We start from the raw sequence: 21420 nt of genomic DNA on the forward strand, positions 1-21420 counted from the left end.
TCTTCAATGTGAATAAGAAAATCTGAACATCATTTAGCCAGCCTATACATTTTTATTAGCACAAACAGGACAATTGAATGACCTTTAAACTGCTGACACAGGTTAAACTGCAGATTAAATAAACTTCATGCAGACTTGTCTGAATTCTCAAGTTGTACTGTATGTTTTTGTACACAGGTCTCAATGGACTAAATATTTAACAAATTGAATAACTGATTATCAAAAATGCTCAAAAGCCTTAAACTAAAATAAAGCATTGAAAAAAAATGCATGTATATCTTTGTCTCCTTTTTCATTGCTCAAAGCACATTTGGATTAAGCAAGTAATCATTTACCAAGAAATGCAGCAGAAAGAGTCAGGAGAGGCATGTGACTCACACATCAGCCAGGTCAAGCAGTGACTGCCAGACCACCACAGCCAGTCAGCTGACTGGCTCATTGCAAGTAGGAGTAGGAGTGGGTGGATGGAAGGAGAAGGGAAAAAAGAAGAAACACACCACAAGTGCAGGCAGTGAAGCATTAAGGACTGTTTATTGTACCCAGTACAGATTATCAGAAAGCCAGCAGTGTAAGAAACACATTGTGAGGAGGGGGAGCTGAAGCCTGTACAAGTGCAGACAAACCCTGTGCCTGAGTTGCATTACGTGATATAACACGTGTTCACTTTGGCCTTTGCTGGTACTCTGGCCTTTATACGCATACATTTTACAGGCAAGATAATATCTCAGCCTTTCTCCAACCCAACACAGAAAAAAAAGAGTAGTTGTAGTCCGCAGTAGTTGCATCACAAGAAAAGATTTTTTTGTTTTGTTTTCGTAAAAAAAGGTACACTTCTATTAGAGCCAAAACTATACAGCTTATACATTAAAATCAAAACAAACGCAGCCTTATAGCAAAAATATATACTTTATATAAGTTTGTCTTTGCCCCCATTCAGAAACAGATAAACACAAAAAACTGCAGAGAATATCACAAATATCTTCTTTGTCCAATGACAGTAAAGCAATATGTTAGTGGACACAGTCTTGAACGGATTACACCATGCAAAGAGAAGCAGAGGTCTCCTGCTGACAGCTTGTGATTGGCAGAGGTGTCAAATGTCCAAGTTTCACCTCTTTTCTTTTCTTTTTTTTTTTTTGCATGCAGCATCCTGATGCTCCTGCCATACTGGTGCATCAGAGGAACTAGTACACTGCCAAGGAAACATTAAGCACCCAGACAGAAATACAAAAAACAATGAGCAATGTGACAATTTATCATACAACTTCTTAGGCTTAAAAAAGAAAAGAAAAAAAGGAGATGGGAGTTCTATGCTAAAGTTTGAGCAATACAGACCCAGCAGTGATGAACGGACATGAGGAGTGTACTGTATAGACCGTAGGCTCTTACTGTGGGGGTGCAGTCTTTAAAGGGAAGCGGATACAATCTCTTACACGGGCAGAACAGTTAAAGAACATTTACACGAGAGAGCAGCCCAACCAACCGACTAGCCTGAAATACAGCAACGCCCCAGAAAGGACCTGAGAGTTCTGGGTCTCTGAAGTCTTAACAGAATTATAAAACAGCTGGCACAAAAACAAAAACAAACAAGGTTGTTCTATCTACAGAAATGTTTTCAACATATGCTGTGTGTTTTGTCAATCCGTTTTAATGCATTTAAAGCCCTTTCACGGATCTCATGGTTCAAATGTGGTGACATGAATAACTTGGGGACAATAAAGGCAACTATTAAGTAGTTTAGAATATCTCATTAGATTTGTCATGTTTATACTCTCTGATTGTTTTAAGAAGAGCAGATTGTCACAAAATCAAAAGTGTAACAATTTTTTTTCCTCCAATCTCTTACAAAAGGAGGGGTGGGAGATCTATCAGTCCACCTAAAGTTGGCTGCCTGTGGCCACAATTCATTTGGTCTCCACAGCAACAGCAGCCCATCTTGCTGAGTAACCTAGTCCAGTTCACCATCACTGGTTTTACAACCCTCTCTTCTCTTGTTCTCTGATGGTGCAAGTAGGGGAGCCTCGCAGGCCCCCTCCCGCCCCCTCCCTTCATTCTCAGCTGAGGAGCCAACAGAGTTATATTTTCCAGCGAGCAGGAGAGGGAACCAAGAAGGAGCAGAGTGCCAGGATGTTGATCCAAGTAGCTCTGCAGCTCCAGCTCTGGATTCTAAAGACTGGGCGCCGACAGACTTATTGGGAGTGTTTGCATGTACATGTGTGTTTGTGCGTTGGGGAACCCCCACTGCTCATTTAGTAGCCGTAACCATCTGGAAAGGGCAGGCCTGCCACACACTGCTCCCCGCCGTCCAGCAGGTAGGGAGCAGTTTCGTCATAGTGGGTGAGGGGCACGGTGTCATCGTCGAGCCCCGGCAGGCTGTCTGGGTCAGCCTTAAGACTGGGCCTCTGGTTGTCGGGGAAGGCCATGGAAAACAGAGCCTCAGGGTCACACACAAACTTGTACACGTACCGCTCACCAGCCACCTGAGCAACGAGACAAAACACACTGAGATCAAATAAAGAGCTTTAGATCTACAAACGTGTCATTTTATTCACAGAACCTTTGTACAAAACCTCTGCGCTACTGAGTAACCTGATTTAAAAAACTAATTCGCCATTATTCTGTGTTTTTCAAATTAAAATATAAATATCTGTTAATTTTAATGCACTAATTCAAACTGAGTCAGACAACATCAAACAAACACGCACGAGAGCCTATTTACCAGTGGTTAAGATCAGAGGATGGCTCATGGTTGTATTTAAATATCAACGTCACTATATTAGCCTCATTTAGCACGCAGCTGCTGAGGGAAGAAAAAAAAAACTGAACGTGCCTTTACCTTCTGCATGATGCCCTTCTCATAGTAATAACGCAGTGAGCGGCTCAGCTTGTCGTAGTTCATGGCAGGTCTGTTCTTTTGGATGCCCCAGCGACGAGCCACCTAAAGACGACAAGAGACAAATAAAGACTGTAGATTACAAACGTCACAAAGGATGTTAGTAATGCTGCACAAAGGCAAGGACTGACCTCCTCAGGCTCAATGAGCTTGAATTCCATCCCACGACCAGTCCAGGCTATGAAGTGGCCGTTGGCTGGGTCGTCCAGTAAGGTGACCAGGAACTGCCAGAGCTGCAGGGAGCCGCGGCGCTGGTAAGGAGGCCCATCACGATAGACTGAAGGCTCCTGTTTTACTTTACCTGTGAGCAGGAGAGGATGGAATTGAAAGAGGCAGAAGGAGAAAGCAAGCAGGGGGGGAAAAAAAGAGAAAGGCTCAATCAGTAATGTTCTCCAGCACAGCCACAGTGTGGTGAGACATTCCTGCCAGATGGTGAAGTGCGCTTGTTTATCAGGCAGCGTGTAGAAAATTCCCACTGCTTTAAGGGCGTATAATACTGCTTTTGTTTTTCTCCTTACCTTCTAATCTTTCAGGAACCACGCATGTATCATCAAAGTACAGCTGAGCATCTCTGTCAAAGGAGAAGCCTGGAACAGAAGAGAAAAGAAGAAATCCAGCAGATGAGAGTGAGTATATTTTTGATCTGATATGAAGGCCAGTGACCATGGTCAGTCCAGACATCCAAGCTTAATGCAAAGCAACAGAACTGAGCTGCTTGTATGGATGTAGCGCACTGAGGCCCTGGTGATATTAGAAATGTACTGTGCATGTGCATCTGGATTGACTGATAGATTCACTTCCCCTTGAATGCTGCTGACCGCTCTTTCCACCTCATGCTGAGCTTTCAGTGGCTCAGTAAGTCGTGAGGGTGAGGGTCACAGAGAAGAAACTTCACATATGAAACGATTCAAAAGCAGAGAAGAAGCTGAACTTACTGTCATGGTTATTTTGGTAGAAGCTTCCAGCTCTCCCGAACGATGACTGACAGTTAGGCACTTCTGTAGACAAAGAAAATACGAGACTAAATTTAGACCAGAAGCACCCTCGTTCTCACATCAAACATCAAAATCCACCTAACAACTGATGGATATATTCAGGCCACTGTGCACAAAGACACACGGCTTTGATGCTGTACTTCAGCAGAGTTTTGGTTACATTAATTTTGTCCAGGCTAAATTAATGTATTAAGGTATTTTTGCTCCACTTCACACATGGCCTATGTTCATCTAGAGGTCCAACAGCTGTGCAGAAAAATGCATAGTCTGCTTACACATTGGAGTGGACTAAAGCCCAGATCAGAGCACACAGCACCGCACTCAACATCCCCTGCATGTCCTCCAAGCCTTTAAATAGGATTAGCACCATGGTGGCTGTATTAAATCTCAATGACAATCAAGTTACGCCAGTTCCTCCCCCTGAGGGGTCAAAGCCTGCCTTCCGTTTTCAGCATCTCTGCAGAGTGTACTACCCATCCACACCACAACCCCCATTGCTCTGTCTCCTGTTTGCTGATAAGAAAACCAGACATCAATCTTAAACAAGTGTTTCTTAAAGGAGCTCTGCAGCTGCTGTTATTAATAACATACATAATCTTTAAGTAAACTGAAGGTGTGCTTGCAACGTGTGCAAGCTAGCATCGGTCAAAAGTGATGCATGACACCGTCCACCCGTGAGACTCGGGCACATGCAAGTATCAGTATAACTGACCTGGACACGAACCAGCCCCTACCAGATACCTGTACCTGTTGTAGTCAACTAGCATTTCTACTCAAATGCAATTTTCCTGTTCATAACATTAGCAAGCAATGTAACTATAGCCAGCTAGTTGCATAAATCTTGGGGTGGTAGGCTAGTAAAGTTGGCTGATAATAATCTGGACATGACCAGCTAAGGTTCCAGATGACTTCAAAAGTTTGGATTAATTAACAGAATTTATCCACTCAAGACAGTAGTTTGCTGTGTGAGAGTCCCAAATGTGGCATATTAAAAGGTACTTATCCCATCATAGAAAGCCACTAATTTCTACTTGCAAACAGGCAAGCCAGAGTTCGCTAACATTTCTCAGAAGAAAATAGCACTAAGCTCAATTTTGATCCCAAAAACAAAATAACTCCATGCACTGAATGTCCTTTTGCCTTTCTGACCACTGTTTTCCCTCGACATTCATGTGATCAAATTCTTGTTTGGCCTGATGAGCTTCAATACATAAAACTAGCTTTCTCCTGGATAAACATTATGTGCCAAAGGAGACAAACTGCTCAATACCAATGTACCAGCTAGCTAGCTTAGCTCACCAGCCAGCAAAATACTATCTGACACTATATTCACTTACATATTTACTTATGTTTAGTGGAGGAACACAGCTCATCTGAGGAAAATCTATCCTTGACATAGAAGCGACTCTAAAGCATGTTGAAGGCAATTGAAAGAGTTGGTCTCCTTTCTCGAAAAGACCGGAGCCTTTCTATGGTCTGCAAACGCTCAGAAGAGAATAAATTATATGTAGATATGCCCAACATGAACATGTCCCGTCCATCTAGAGATATGAGGGGACTGTGACGTAGGTATTTAAAGGCTATAAGAACCTAAGAGGATTTGTCATTACATCACTGTCCAGCCAGCCAGTGATGTGCCCGCACACAGAAAAGGAATACAAAGTGAGTGACGGGGTAAAGATAAAAAAATAAATAAAGAGTTGCAGAATTTCAGGAAACAGGGATGTTAATGCAACAGAGCAGGGATAACAGCTGGCTGTGTGGGCGTGGGGTCGCTCTGGTTTGTTTGAATTAAACCATGTGAGCAAGCAGCCTCTGTGCCCTCACTCGTAGCGATACTTTTTTAAAGAGGAGCGGCATCATTTGGCCTCAAGCTGACAATTTCAAAGCCCTTAGAGCCAACTTTGCTGTCCGTTTTGGGCACTGGCCCAGATTATTTCCAGGTAGGCTCAGTGAAGACAAGGTTCTCTGCACCTGGTTGAGTGACCCACTTATTTCTCTCCCTCCCTTGGAAGCTAATGTTGAGCTAGAAGAGCCACCTTTACTGGCACGACTCTGGCTTTGAGGATAATTGTGTGTTTAAAATGAGCAGCCGTGTCCAGACCTCTGCTGCATACTAAAACTAACAAGCATGTGCTGGTGCCCAGAACAAACATGGCCAGGCACATTCCTTGCTCTCAGTTGGCCCTACTTGCAGTCCTGAACAACTGCTTTCACACAGCTTGCAAATGATGCGCAGAGAAAAGTACCCACAGAACTCGACAAGGAAAGGTGATGAGCGCTTCACATATTTTATAAAGTGCTGCCCTTTGACTCACCGGAATCGAAGCAGAAGTCTCTAGGCTCCTGTTTGATAGCCATGGGGTGGAAAGCTGCCTGACGTGGAGGGCCCGGGGGTCCCATGGCGGGGACACCCTGCTCTGTGTATCGTGGGTCAATGAGCTCCTGCTTGAAACCCTGGGGAGGCACAGCCACCAATGGCTCTGACATCTGCCTGTGGTATGGCGGCCGGCCATCGCGTGGCAGGCTGTTGGAGCTGCTGCTGGGGGGCTGAGGCAAGAACTGGGGGTGCCCTTGACTCTCAGATGGGGGGAAAAGTAAACATGGTTCTGACATCTGCCTCTGGAATCTACACACGGAAGAAGAAGTAGAGAGACGATGTAATAAGTAAAGCAAAAAATAAATTAATCAAAATCACAGAATGCAACAGCAAAGTTCATCTGTGGAGGCTCACCTGTGCTCAGGTGTGAAGCTGTTGGCATCCTGGCTGACAGGGGCACAGGGCACGGCAAAGGGCGGGCTGTGGTTGTTGACTGGAAGGCCCTGCGCGTTGGGAGGGGCTGTGCTCGCTGTTATAGACTGCTGGATGTGCACTGGACGAGCGCCTGGGGTTGGGTTAGCTACATGGGAGTGCAGAGGGGGGGTCTGTTCACTCAGTGGGTGGGTTACTGCTGTGCTGGTGGGGCCACAAGGAGAGACTGGTGTGGAGGGGGGAGTTAGTGGCTTGAACCCGGGAGTGGGCTTCCTGTCGCAGGCACTGGGGATCAAGAGAAGGGACGGAGGTCAACATAAAACTGGCTAGAAATCCTTCATTTAGAGAGGGATGTGGAACGTTGTGACACAACATACCTGTAGCTATAAAGGCACTTCTCTCCGTAGGGCATGGGACTCCTGTCCTGGTGACAAGGAGAAAGCTCTTTGGAAGGAGTCAGCTCTCGTTTGATCTTGGCTGGTGGCGGGCCATGAAACATCACTAGACAGGAGACACAGAGACAAGGAACACGACTGAGTGCATTAGATAAACTCCAGATATGACCTAATTGAAGCCATAAGCATAAGTGCAGCAGTTCTCTTAACCAGATTTGGAAGTGAGGGATAAATGGATGCATGGACAATGTCTGTATTCCCCCGACTGACAGAGCCACTTAGCAGCTATTTATCATCTGCCCTAATGACGTTTGACTGAAAACAACCATCTATCCACCATCACTAGGTAGCATGATACTAACTGCGCTGTACACACAAAAGCTATCAAACCTCTCGTCTGATTTCCATTACGGCTGTCAATACCAATACTGATGAATCAGTGGAGCTGTAATGTAATGGCTGTGAATGATTTTCATTCTCCTGTGCTGTAACCATTAGACACTAGCTGCAGCTTTCTGCCGATCGGCCGCCGTTTCCGGGGCGCCACATAATAGCCAGGCAGAAACTAGATCCCCAGGCACAGGGGAGCACAAGCCAAATAAATCACTCGGCGTGCTGATGGACCTGTGTGGAGATAACAATGGGCACGTGAGCTCCCCCGAGTGCACTCTGAAACCTAATGGCTCAAGTTAGACTCCTCACACAGAGAAAAGTAACTAATGGGGAGATTATGCATCTTTTCTCACTGCGGACCAAAGCAGAAGTAGGTCAGGCTTGAGCAAGCGAAGGAGCGGCTCACCGTGTGATGTCCTGCCGACTTTGGGAAGGCTGGTTTCGCTGAACTTGTGCGAGAGAACAAGCTGCAGCCTGGCAACAACAGCAAGTGCCCCTCTCTCTCTCACACACACGGCATACTGACAGCACAAGGTCAAAGACTACGTCACAGCGGCATTTTACAGCGCTTACAACACTGGATGGAGCCTTCTACGAAAACTCATCAATGCATCGACCTCCATTTTCTCCACCGGCTGGTGGACCACAGAGGCCAAAACTGAGAAAGGCAGCCCTGACAAAGAGACATTAACCACACCCTGTCTACACCTCCTACGCGCTGGACCAAAACATAAACTCAGAGATAGGAGAACGGGCGGGGGAGGGGGTACCCCACTTGGACATATATACACTATCTCCGTCCTCTGCAGCTTTAAAATGACCTATGAAAACAGTTTGAAAGACATGATTTGTGGAGAGCAGGACTGTAACAGGCAGCTCTATCCACTGGAATCTAGCCCACTTCAGCAGCAGGGCCTGAGTGCGGGAAAGTGTGAAATCAGATTAGGAGCTTGGCTCATGTGATGCCCCATGCCAATCGGCTGATTAAACTCAAAATGGAGGAGCGGGAGAGAGGGAGGGAGGAGAGAGAGCAGCTTTTCCCAGAGCTGTGTTTTTGAAGACAAAGAGCGATGTTAGTGAAGACGTTCTGACAAAAGACAGAGACATGAACCAGCAAGAGGGGAAAAAAGACAGTAGGAGGAATAAGACAGATCTTTAAGACGCAAACATTGCGGTTTCAGTTGGGCTTTTAAGCCTGAAGTGCCACCGCTGCAGGACTCTGCGCACAGGTTTGCCCAGGCGCACTAGTTAGAGCCACGACGAATACAAGACTATGTCGACAACAGTAGGACTCGGAGATAAACAACAAATATCAGGTACTCACAGTTATCTGACTGGAAATCTGGGACAAACTGTTCGTCATCAGGCACCTGGGCTGTAAAAGCACAGGAAAAATGTAGCATGTTTTAGAAGAATACACACATCACACAGTACATGTGCTACTCTCCAAAAAACATGAAAAAAGGGTCTTAGTCAGCAGTTTGCACAAGTAGTACTTTGCTCTGAAGGTTAACTCGGAAACAGTTAATCTTTGATGATGATAACTTTACCAATTTCATTCTGTTAACCATTTAGAAACAAAGTGGCACATAACACATGACTCTACTGATGTAACTTTTACCAGAAGAATTGAGGGTTTCTGAGCAAAAACACATGGAGAACAAACCTTCTGCGATCCAGATCTCCTGGAGCTGACTGAGGTCTTGGAAGAGTTCTTAAAAAAAGAAAAAGAAAAAAGATATTAATCATAAAGTACAGTAGCTTCTATCTCGAAATGCTGATCGACACCAACGCTGTTACCTTCCGTGTCCTGGGCGAGTTCCGTGTCAATAAATCTCCTTTTCCTATCGTTTAGAGGCCTGCTGTGAGCTGCTTCCTCCACATGGGATTTGTGCTGTTGGAGAGGACAGACACAAAGAAATGCGAAATGTCACGCAGCATCAGAAGATAGGCGATGGACAATGCAGATGATCTACTATCAAGGCAGGTGCGTGTGGCGGGGGTGGGGTCCAATCATGATGTAAAGATAATGTTTGAAAGTGTGATGTGTGATGAGGCTGTGTGTGTCCACTTACACTGGGTGGGACCATAAATGGGACTTGCTGGTCATAGAATCCGTCCATGTTATCTGCGTCGATTGGGTGGGGGCTCACAAAATTAAGGGGAGGGGGAGGTATTCGCTTTAAAGCGACAGCGTCGAGCGACTTTCTGGGTCACTGGAAAACAAACAGCATGTGTCACAAACCTGCTCGGCTAGCCCTGTTCTCAGAAGCACCGACTGTTACGGTCAAGTTTTACAATCCGGTACACCTTGTTGTCATTTCTGAGCTCTGACTTCATCTCACAGGAATGTATACATGTAGTTGCACCATATTCTTGTGCCCTTTATCTGAACTACAAAACAGCTCTTTGAACCACAGAGGCCCAATGTAAACACAATCATTAAAGAACACATGTAACATGGTTATATAAGCCACACTCATTGGCCATCTGTGGGCACTACTTTCCACTATAATCAGCTTGGAGATCTTGAGTAAAAGACTTGGAGAGATGTCTGTGGCATGCTTTAAATCTCAAAGCTTCCCGAATGAGATAGGAAAATGGGCCAGTCACAGAGCTGATTAGTGTCTTACAGAAGCTTGGAACTATTGTTGGGTGACAATGGTGGTGTTCCAATTGGCAGAAGCAGAGCTCCTCGCTCCCCTGCGTCCAGTATCATCCAGTTAGTGACACTAGTTCCCTTTAAACAATAACACTGGGCAGGAGCGCTGCCCTCTGTTCTCCCTCGGCACACAGACATGACTCACTCCTCTTATCTCCCGTTAATGGATGACGAATAAAAGGATAGCTGCTGGGCAATAATTACAGGCGCCCAGCACAGATACTACTTTTAACATTAGAACTCACTGTACAGCATGTCACGTTTGACTTTTGTTCAACTTTAAGTTGAAGTTGGCGCATTTGTTTTCTCCATTTTGCCTCCGCATTCACACTGATTTGTTAGACGAAGTGAGAATTTAGTTGTACGCACGAAGCAGGCGTTTCAAATACTTTTATTCAGACAGTATACTTAGCTATTTCTTTGTCTTTATAGTAAGCGCGCTGTGTCGAAATTAATACATACAGCGTTTATTACCATCGTTAAGTACAGCGGCATACCGCAGTAGGTTTTGGCACAACGCTGGTGCTCTGAAATGTGAAATACGATGTGCGACATAAACACACCAAAACCAGACAAAGTTAAGCAGCTTTAGCAGAACTGAAAAAACTTAAACTCTCATACGGCGCATTCCAGACCTTTCCCTAACAGAAGAAAACATCTTTTGGAAAACTTTTTGCACTTCAGCCTTGGCCGGGGACTGGGGGGCTACGATCACCCGACACCCCCCTGCTGCCGCCTCCTACCCGCCCTTCCCCCACCCACCAAGCCCTCCCTTGTTTTTCTCAATGGTGTGAAACTCGATCCGTGTGGAAAAAAAAAGCGGCCAGTCCATTCATAAAAATCACAAACAGTCGCCTGAGCGTGCTGATAAGCCAAAGCTAACATCCACGCAGATAAGCCAGGGGTCAAATCCAACACATGCTGGGTTAAAACAACACACACAGCGACTCTATTTCACTCGGATATAAGTAGATATAAAATGGTTAAGATGGCGTTGCGCTCGTTCGTAGTCTAAAAAGAGCATTAGAAAAACATGTAGCCATACGAGGGATTCGCAAAAGCAAGTTTGTTTGTTTTTTTTGCCAAAATAAAAATTGTAGCCTACCTTGTTTGTCTATATATATATACGTCCTCTTTATCGAAACAATAAGATAAAATATCCACAAATAAGAAACAGCGTGTCGAGAATCCTGTATTCGCCTGCGTACAGACAGACTGATGTGTCCCCTTCGACTCGCAAAACTTGACTGAGCTTTTTTTCTTTAATGGCCCGGTCGATTCTCCCCGAGGCTCGAGCGGCACGCAGAGACGCACGCTGATTGGTGAAATTAATCTGTCCGTTAAGTAAAGAGCCAATGGTTTCTCCGGAGTCATGACTTATACATGAAGCTCGGCTTGGCCAATCACAGCGCAGCGGTGGCCTATTTTTATGAATGGCTGGATTTCATTCACAGTTTTTCAACCATCAATGCCAAGAGGTGTTTGTTAAAGGGCCAGCTGCAGTGGAAATATACAAAAATCGAAACCTACACAGAGGCTGCGGGAGCGACGTCAGCGTCACGCTGACTTTTTCCTGTGCTATATAATGATAGAACAAATTGGATATTAACTGTGCTATTTGAGACACAGAGCATTTAAAGTTAAATTTAACACCGTAGTAATGTAACAGATTAGTCTTTCAGGAGAATGACGCAAATGACAGAAGATTAATATGGATAATGAATAAGAAAATGTTTCATGGCAGCGAATGAATATTAAAAATGAAATGAAAAGCTGCAACACTGTTGCACCATGACTGTGTGCGCGCATGACACTGTGTGTATAGTTTGCGTCTGGTAAACCTACAGAATTATCTCACAAAAAATAGGATCAGCAGCATTATTTACATATTATATATCAATCTCAATAACCATTTGGCAATGCAAATGTGCAGCACCGTCAGAGCGCTGAAGTTAAGTGCAGCTGAAATAGGCAAAACATGCTTGTGTAAAATGTAACTGGTGCAAGAAGCTTTGATGACCACACGGCCTATATAGACAAATACTTTCTCAGCATTTAGTTTGTAACTCTGTTGCATCCTGTAGCTTCTTGTTATTAATATTGTGTATTTATTTTTTTACATTTTAAGTATTTTTTGGTTACAAAGCTTGTCTTTCTGAAAAATCTTATCCTATTAGCAACATACAAACATTTACCCCTCACAACCACTCTGTTCCCCGTCATTTCCGTTTCTGTCCTAAAAGGAAAAAGAAAAGTCTTTGCTATTATCATTTATAATTACTAATTAATAATAATTTTAATTAATACATAATAATGTAATTATGTATTATTACATATAAGTTCAATTTTTTTCACATTTTTAACCATTTGTTGTCCTTTGGTTTTCTTTCTCGTGAGGCATTTCCTTGAAAGTTGCTCTGTCCTACAGTTATTTGTTAAGATAACAGAATAATAATCTTTATGATTTTTATTGCAGTGACTTTAAAGATAACCAAATATGCTCATTTCTAATACCGTTTGTTTTTTGGTTTTGGACTAGCTTTGCATGATTCTTGAACACACACTAATCTTATCATTTGAAATTTTGTCCATTTTCTTTTCCCATGACATCCAAAAATGTCACAGTATGTAATTGAAAATAACGACAAGCAGAATGGGGCGACTTTTTTTTTGGCATATCAGGATTATTCCCTAAGACAATTTTTATTTAGGCTTTTCAAACTGCACCTTCTTATGAGAGGTCTTTAAAGCTTTTAATAAATATAGCCTCATAAATGATTTTGAAATATCTGTATGAAGGACTGGTTATTTAAACCCAGAGGTTGTAAATAAATCACCATTGACACCATCATTTCCGTCACCAAATTAGGAATCCCTCAAATAAACTATCCCAATGTGAACGTCACTCAGTGTTAAAACAAATTTCAGCAGCTGGTATGAAAACTATAATCCCCAGCAAATCCCTGGAGCCATGAAAGAGAGATTAAGAAGCTGCTGCATAGGCAATAATAGTAAGAAGACAAACACATGTAGTCGTCACACAGGACAGGGTCCTATCTTCACTGGCCAGTCCAGAAGTCCAAAGCCAAAGGCAAAAAGCTTGTCTTTCATCACATGGGTTCATTTTGGAAATGTCACGCTGAATAATGTGGAGGTGAGAGGGTTTAAAAATATCCACTGCCAGACTTAATTGTACATGTGTGCGAAGCATTAAATAGCAGAGGACATATTTCAAAGGCAGTAGCCTGCAGGTCCGCTGTATGGTGCACCTCTTTGCTGGTGAGGATGTGGTGGGTGGTCACTTGGAGGCGTGTGGTGAGCAAGCACATTGCGTTGCTGTTCTTACTCTTTCCTTAAATAAATGTGCCATATGTAAAAGGGTGACACACTGCTTGTGTACATACGTCTCTCTCTGGATGACTGCCAGTGTGGCAGTGGGTGTCATGAAAATGGGGCAAGATTCAGCATCCCTGCTTTCTGTTTCCCCATCACTGTACCAGTAACTGTAGGTTAGTGGTACACTGGCATAACAGCCAGGTCAGTGGCTCTGCCTGGGTGCTAATCCTGATCCTCACCACACCAGGTGAAGACTGTCGAGGAACAGTGTCCCCACAACCTCTGATCATTCATCATCATTCATCCACCATTTGTTTGTTCTGTTGTCTCTGAATTGGACTTACCAGAATTAGTTTGTCTTTAGTACTTAAATGAATTTTGTCCATTTTGTTGGTTATTTTTATTTAGATTTTCAGCTAAAAACATCTCCACATTTACTCAGTAAGAGCTTCACAGTTATGAAGCCAAAATGAGATGAAATACAATACAATCAGACCAGAGGAAGATCTAAAGAAAATAAAAGTGTACCCAAGCTAATAGACTGTATATACAAGAGAGACAGAGTTAGTGTGACATATCACATGTGCTAGTATAGTCAAGAAAATCTTGGTGTTTTGGCACCGGATGTGAAAAGCAAGACATGACCTCGCTGAGAAACCAAGAAAAATGTTCAGTAGCTAGTCACAAGGTAGGAGTGGCTTAAAGCTTAGGTTGCTGTTGGGCGTTTTTCTTGGCCGGGGACTGGGGGGCCAGTCCCCCCAGTCCTGATTACTTGTAAGCAAAAAAATAAATAAAAATAAATAAATAAAAAAGGTATAGTTTGCTGTATTGCCCTTTGAATTATGTGGTAGTACAAAAGGATCATCATGTTCTAATGAAATACAGTCTCATCAGAAAAGTATTTACTGGGTCATCAGTAAACATATCTGATCTATTGCACAAAAAGACAAGAGCACAATGGTAAAGTGCAAACTGTGTCCAGGCTAGAAACAACCCCCATTATAGTGCTAACGCAACTTTGGCTCTTTGCAAGCATCTGCACAGACAGCATGCTAGCACAGAGCTAGCCACCAGACGTGATGTTAAAGCTGAGTGAAATGCCAACAGCAGCCCAGCAGCCAGAGCCTATACTTGAACAACAAAGGCAGTCAGGCCTGCAGCCTCTGTTTCGACACCTCGTGTTTCTACAGTAGAATCACTGTCTTTGTGCTGGATTTCATCTTTAATTTGTGTTGTTTGCTTTGTATACATAAACGCCAAAGAGAAAAAAAACACATTGTCTGTGTCCGCATTAAGATATAAATTTGTGCAGCTGTGTGGGACTGTAAGTATTGTAAAGTATTGTAATGAGTAGTATAATGGATTACTTTATCAGGCAAGTAATTAAGTAATGTATTGCATTACTTTTAAGAAAAGTAACACGTAATGTATAATACATTACTTTTTCTGAGTAATCTGGTCAAAACTGTGAAAAACCTTTAAAATCACTACCTTGATCATTGAACCTCTTCATGATAAACAAACCATACATACACCTTAGAGTTATTTCCCATTGTTGTCTTTATTCTGTTTTTGAACCTGACCTTTATTCCATTTGGAGGTACAATAACAACCATAGTGATGAAACACATGTGGCTGAGAGCCTTATAAATGAGAGTCTTAGCAGTCTGCCCTGGCTTGCAAATGTCTGTCAAAATGCACATTTCAAAAAGAGTTAAAATGGGAAAGTAGTGCCTCTGGGCGCAGGATGCTCTCTCACTGAGGGACAAGATGTGACTTGCCTGCTATTAATAGCACTTTGGGAGATAATTCCTGACTTGTTATCTCTGCAGCCGTACTCAAGAAGCCTCGCCAAAGGCAGACTCTTCCGAGGCTCTGAGTTGTATAACCATGCTATCTTTTATTGTCTCTCTCTCTCTCAGTCTAAATTCAATGCATACTTCTTCACTCTCTGTCTGCTTTAGCTTGAAGCTACTGGGCCACAACTCAGGGCCAAAAGGGCAACATGACTAAAGCCCTAACAATGATGATTAGCTGCAAACAATGACCTTTGTTCTGTTGTAATTATCTTATTACTGTCTCAGAAATAAAGTCTATTTATGTAACTGCATATACAATCTACATGAATGCTAAAAAATGAAAAGCTAAATTTTCTCAAAGAGTATTTCTTCTGGATTTTAAGGTGCAAAACATCCCAACACCTGTAGTTCACAGAGATTTATTTCAGTTTAACTGGTGATTCTGAGTTTAAAAGGCTGCACATAAATATTTATATATAAAAATATATTACATTCATTCATGTGTACCCATATACCCAGTTTTGCGCAGTTTCTTTGAAAGAAGTCAATTTCATAGTGATTGTTACTATGAATGGTCTCTATAAGCGACAAACCACAAGGTGCAAATTGTACTCCATGTCAGGGTGCATTAACTTAGAGGGTACTGCTCAAATGACAAACTACTGTAACACTTGAGGTACATTTTCAGAGATTTTTTTTTGAGCGTGTGCCTTGACATGTTACCATCTGTGCCAGTAGTACAATGTTAAATGTATTCAACACTAAACAGAAAGTATTGTTAAAAGTAACAGTTAGTGTCTCAGGTTTTTCATTAAAACAGTGTCCAGCAGATGTATGCATGAAATATAAAGGCATTCAATCTTACATGTTTCTCCATTGTTTACCTAAAAGCCAAAGTCAACCCTACAGTCTGACACTGGTCAGTGACTCACAGCTGTTATTGGATACGTTTCTCTTCAAATCATCCGTGACCATCAAAAACAATCAGCTCCCTGTCTTTGTCAGTCTTCAAGTGTGACTTGAACTCCAATCTCCTGATAGAATGATGTGTATTTTTATTTTAATGTAGACTCTGTTGCTCTTTGTTCATCTGTAGCTGGAGTCATTTTGGTATCTATTTTGTCCGAGTAGCTTAAACCATTAAACCCTTAAACTGCTTTTTGAAATTTCTGCCTGAATCCTGTCCAGCTAATTTTATTCCACAACTGCAGGTTCAAAATTAAAACGTCCTGATCTCCATGAATAAGAGACACTGGAGACAATTCATGAGATACAGTCTTTGTTGCCAGGCTACGTATCTGGAAATTCTCCAGGAAAAGGGTGCAAATCTTTGTTTTTACATAATAAAAACTGTGAATTAGAGAGAAGTAATACAGATGCACTGATGTCATTCTCAGCTATAACTCTTTCAATACTTCCAGAGTGTTACATGAACCATTGTAATTATGTAACTTGATTAAAATGCTAGTACTAATCACAGTATTAGCAGGTGGCCACACTCTTACTGTAAATTATGAAGAATTATACATTAAAATTTGTTGAGTATATAGATGTATAACATAAGGTCCTGTGCAAAAGTCTTATGCAACCCTCATTACCTCCATGAAGGAGGTTATGTTTTTGTTTGTGTGTGTTTGTACACGTTATTCTGTCTGTAAACACAACTGCTTAAAAAGTTATGAATGAATTCTGATAAATCTTTGTAAAGGTGTAGAGCGGGGTCATCTTAACAATTTTAATCTTGGCTTGCATCCACCAAGGCCTTCAAGGTCAACTTAATGATTTATAGGTTGAAAATGGGCAAAAAGTCAAAAAGTCTTATAACTTAGAAACTATAACTCTCACAACTGTGATGTCTGTTGTCAGCAAAGTACTGTATAAGGATCTCTGACTTCTCCTTCAAGCTCAATAGATTTATCTGAAGGCTAGTGACAATAATGGTATAGAGACTATACTTTTTGACTGTAGTTGATTCATTTTCTTAGGACTTTGTTATGTACATAACAGGTTTGAAAGAAACAGTAACCTTTGAAATACATCATAATTTGAGTACATGTAGGATGTTCCCGAAGTTTTTGAAAACAAAACTTTTACTTACTGCTTATTTAGTCCTTATTACGAAACATATAAACAAATGTTATTAAACAATGAAATGAGTACTACAATGTAATATATCCACATAAATAAAGAAATTATTATACCCAAACGATGTCAAGTATGTTAAAATAGGTTAGAACAGGACAAATAACAAACGCCTGCACTTGCTTTTACTGTAGTAGAAACTTCTTCAAATTTCTTAGAAAGAACAAAGAAGACAAAACAAATATTATTCCATTAAAAATGAATAAACACTGGTCTCTTGGTCTCTTTTTTTGTTTCTATACAATTTGCTTCCAAGGAGCCAGACCTTCTTGTAACTTTTAAAGTGGTCTTGAGAAAAAGTTTTTCTTCTGGCAGATTTTCACTCATTTTCTGTCCAGTCCTTGTTCATGGCTATTTTCAAAGGGATGTTTTTTGTTTGTTAAGCCATTTAACATTGACTTATGAATCATTCAAGCATTAAAGAGAAGAGAGAGAAACCAGTATTTTATCTGCACATGACAGACAACTTGGCAAAGAAACCATTTTAAATGGTATCTTTGGGCACTTTATTATGGACAGGCTGTCAAATAAAACCTATCAAATCTTCCAATTTCTTTGTTTGAATTTACTGTAGGAGCCAGCTCTAAAACACCAGGGAGGTTCTGTAATGGCTTGGGACTGCATTTCGCCCAATGATGTTCACGATCTTGTCAAAATTGATGGAATTATGAAAAGCACTGTCAGATTTTGATCCACCAACAACACTATCAGTCATGGAGTGGCTTCCCCAAAGCCCAGAACTCAACATTACTGCAGGTTTTAGATGTGTCCTTGATCAGCACAGGTTATTTAAATGGTTAAATTACTACCTCCTCAACTTGCCTTGAAGTTCTCCAGAGGCCAGGTAATGAACTAATCATTTGATTCAGGTGTGTAGACCCAGGGGGAGATCTTAAACCTGTTGGACACCGGCCCTCGAGTCCTGGAGTTGGCCAAGCCTGACTTAAAGAAATGACGAAAAAGCTTGCTGATGAAGCTTCCGGTTGCTCTGAAGAATAAAGGAAATCATAGCAATTACTGACTTTCAAGCTCATTGGAATTGTACAAACCATTTTATCTTATATTCTCTGGAGTTTTCCAATTTCCCGTCGCACAGTATAAAGAAATCAGGGGTCTCTCAAGAATTTTGCATGGTACTGTACAGTAAATGGCAATAAACACACTGTGTGTCAATTTTGTCCTGAACATTTTCTGTGTAAAACGACTCGGTGTCTTCCCTACCCTCTGCTACCAATTGCTGACGGTGCCTAAAAATAATCATAAAAATGCAATAATGCTGAAGCTGTAGTCTGGATTGGTGCTGCAAGATCAGCTCTCTGGCAGAAAAGCATGCTTTCAGTTAATGTTTTACTGATAAGTTCCATGTTAGACATGCTAATCAGCAACATGTTCTAATTACAATGACAGAAACACAATTCTGTCACAACTGTGTAAAGTGATTGCTGGTGTCACTTAGTTACATACAAATAAAGACAGTGTCAATGCAGCAAAATTAACAAAACACTGTGAGTTAGATTAGTCGAATAAAACACGTCATTGTCTCCACTTGCCTTCAGAACCAGCCTCCACTTTCTCCCCCTTTCTTAAACCAACTGTGTGTGTAACTGTGTGTGTGTGAATAAGAAGGTTTCTCTGAAGTTGTGAGGACATATGAGAGGTATGCACTACCAGTTCCATCTGGATCTGGCTGACACACCTGCTCCACCTCAGTGATCACTCACCTGGAGTACTTAAAGAGAGCTTCATTTATTTTTCCTTTGTCGGGTTTTTACAGTAGTACAAGCAGCAGCATGTTGGGCTCACTGTTTTTGAGCTTACCTTTGGGTGTCCTTGTGCTCTGTATCCCTCCTGTACATTAGCCAAACTTGTCCTTGGAACTCCACTCACCTGAAAACCTGCATCTGTCTCCTGGATCTCCAGAAATCAGCTCCTAAGAAAACCTACCTACCACTGTTGTCTGTGTCATCGTTTCACCCTTTAACCCCTATTTTTGTGGCAATAAGCTATAATGCATACAGTACATAAATAAAACAGTCATTTACATGTAACAAAAGATTAGCTACTCATTTCTATATATGATTTGGCCTCCTGCAGATGTTTTTTGAAGATGAACCTCTTGTCCTGGAACACCCTGTATTATAATAATTAGCTTGTAGAATTGCTGAGCTCTATTTCTGTTGCATCAAACTTGGATACTTTGAAGATATAACAGGTTAAATGGCATCATTGTCACTGTTGCTGTGTTTTATTTGTTCTTTAAAGTTTGTAATGTAAAATATACTAACATTTATTTCCAGTATAGCTTAATGATGCCGCAGTAGTGGACCAGGGAAGTGGTTGTTACCACCATTGTCAACAAAGATCCATCCAGTATAAATCAGTATCATATTCACGACCAAGTTACTGTATTATGTTTAAGTCACATACAACCATGTGATTTAATGTAATTTAAGAAAAGGCTTCAAGTAAAATCAACCAAGCCAAACTAAAACTGACTTTATGATTTAAACAAATTATGCCGTTTTCTTGGTTTGAACTTTGTTGGAAACATATGAGAGAATGCAAGCAGAAGCTATGTGAACAGCTAGCACACAGTGAGGGTGACATAGTGTAAATATAGACCGGACTCACTGCAGAGACTGGTCATATGGATTCTTCAGCCTCTTTTAATTCAGTCAAGATCTAGATAACATGGTGATGTATTATCGTCTAAAATCCTCAGTCATGACCCCGAGGCAGGAGAGAGGGTTCATATCACAGACAGTTAATTCTGTAATTTGACAGACTCAAATTACTGTTGTTATATATGTAATAACTGTTGTTATTACATGATAATCTTGTCCTTTGTATAATGTACAACCAATGATGCCAGAAGTTCCCTAGTCTGTGATACTGTCATCATTTTCTTACAGTATGTCTTAGCTGTAACTCTCTAAGCTCTTATCTTATTCAGGGTTAGGTAAATATGGAGTCCACTGTGTTGATGCATGTCTGTTGTAGCCTGTCACATGCAAACACACACAACCTCACATGCCAGCACAGCACAGAAAACTTAGTGAGTGACAGTAAACAGTGAGCGATCATCAAGGTGCTTCACCCAGCTATACTCTGTACTGAGTATTACTTCATGCTGTATGTATATCTGAGTTCTGATGTCTGTTTAGTTTCTGTGAAGTTTTGGATACCTTGTAGAGCACGGTACTGTTCTAGTGGTCATTTTGATTTCTTGGTTTTTATTAAATTTCAGTTTCTATTTTCAGCTCCTTCTTTCTGGTGTGTCTAATTCCCTCAGTGTTTGCGTGGCTTCATCTCCCTCTGTCTCATCTTTCTGCTTATTCCTCTGTTACTGATGTCTAGGATGAGTCTTCTTGTCTCTCTGCATTGGCCTTTTTGTTGCTTTCTGTTTTAATTGAAGGCTAATTTTCTTTTTGTGAATGTTCTCACCTGTTTTATTCATGTTCACTTGTGTGCTGCTCCCCTCTGTTTCTTGAATTTTTTTTTTTAAAGTGTTCAGAGAGTGAATATATTTATATATAGCTCAAATAATGAACATTAAAGCTCACCTTTAGTTGAAATAATTTTGCCTCCAGTCTTTGGAGCCTTCCCTCTATACTCTACTCTAAAATAAGGGTAAACATGAACTGATACTCTCCAAAAGTTGATTCTGTTCATCTGGATGTAGCGTTTTGTGGGAGAAACGTTTCATCGCTCATCCAAGTGACTTCTTCAGTCTCAGCTGACTGCAGGTTTCCCCCAATCTTATAAACAGTACATTTGCATAATGACTGAAACCAGCCCACTGAAGGAACAGTGGGCTGGGAGGTCAGTTCCTTAATCATAATTATGCAAATTCTCATGACCATCGACCAAGTGCCAGGAGGATTGCCAGGATTTATACATCGGGGAAACCAAACAACCTCTGGCGAAGCGGATGGCACAACACAGAAGAGCTACCTCGTCAGGCCAGGACTCTGCAGTCTATTTACACCTACAGGCCAGTGGACACTCTTTCAATGATGAAGATGTAACATCCTGGACAGGGAGGAACGCTGG

At 41.7% G+C, this 21420-nt stretch overlaps 1 protein-coding gene across 2 annotated transcripts; it reads right to left on the bottom strand.

The window, feature by feature from the left end:
• Positions 1–514: 514 nt before the first annotated feature.
• On the bottom strand, positions 515–11334 carry etv5a (ETS variant transcription factor 5a). 2 transcript variants are annotated; one of them, XM_063497827.1, is made up of 13 exons: positions 11196–11334; positions 9504–9644; positions 9229–9322; positions 9095–9142; positions 8753–8803; positions 7018–7141; positions 6623–6925; positions 6207–6517; positions 3829–3891; positions 3412–3480; positions 3025–3194; positions 2837–2938; positions 515–2480 (listed from the first exon to the last, which is right to left on the bottom strand). In XM_063497827.1, exons 2-13 carry the CDS (start codon positions 9549–9551, stop codon positions 2250–2252), a joined length of 1614 nt encoding a protein of 537 aa, XP_063353897.1. In that variant the 5' UTR covers positions 9552–9644; positions 11196–11334; the 3' UTR covers positions 515–2249. The 2 variants fall into 2 exon arrangements, with proteins under 2 accessions (XP_063353897.1, XP_063353895.1); XM_063497825.1 differs by having other exon boundaries at positions 2831–2938.
• Between the last annotated feature and the right edge of the window lie 10086 nt (positions 11335–21420).

This window comes from Pelmatolapia mariae, linkage group LG16_19, assembly GCF_036321145.2.
Source record: "Pelmatolapia mariae isolate MD_Pm_ZW linkage group LG16_19, Pm_UMD_F_2, whole genome shotgun sequence".
In the NCBI taxonomy this organism is placed as follows: domain Eukaryota; kingdom Metazoa; phylum Chordata; class Actinopteri; order Cichliformes; family Cichlidae; genus Pelmatolapia; species Pelmatolapia mariae.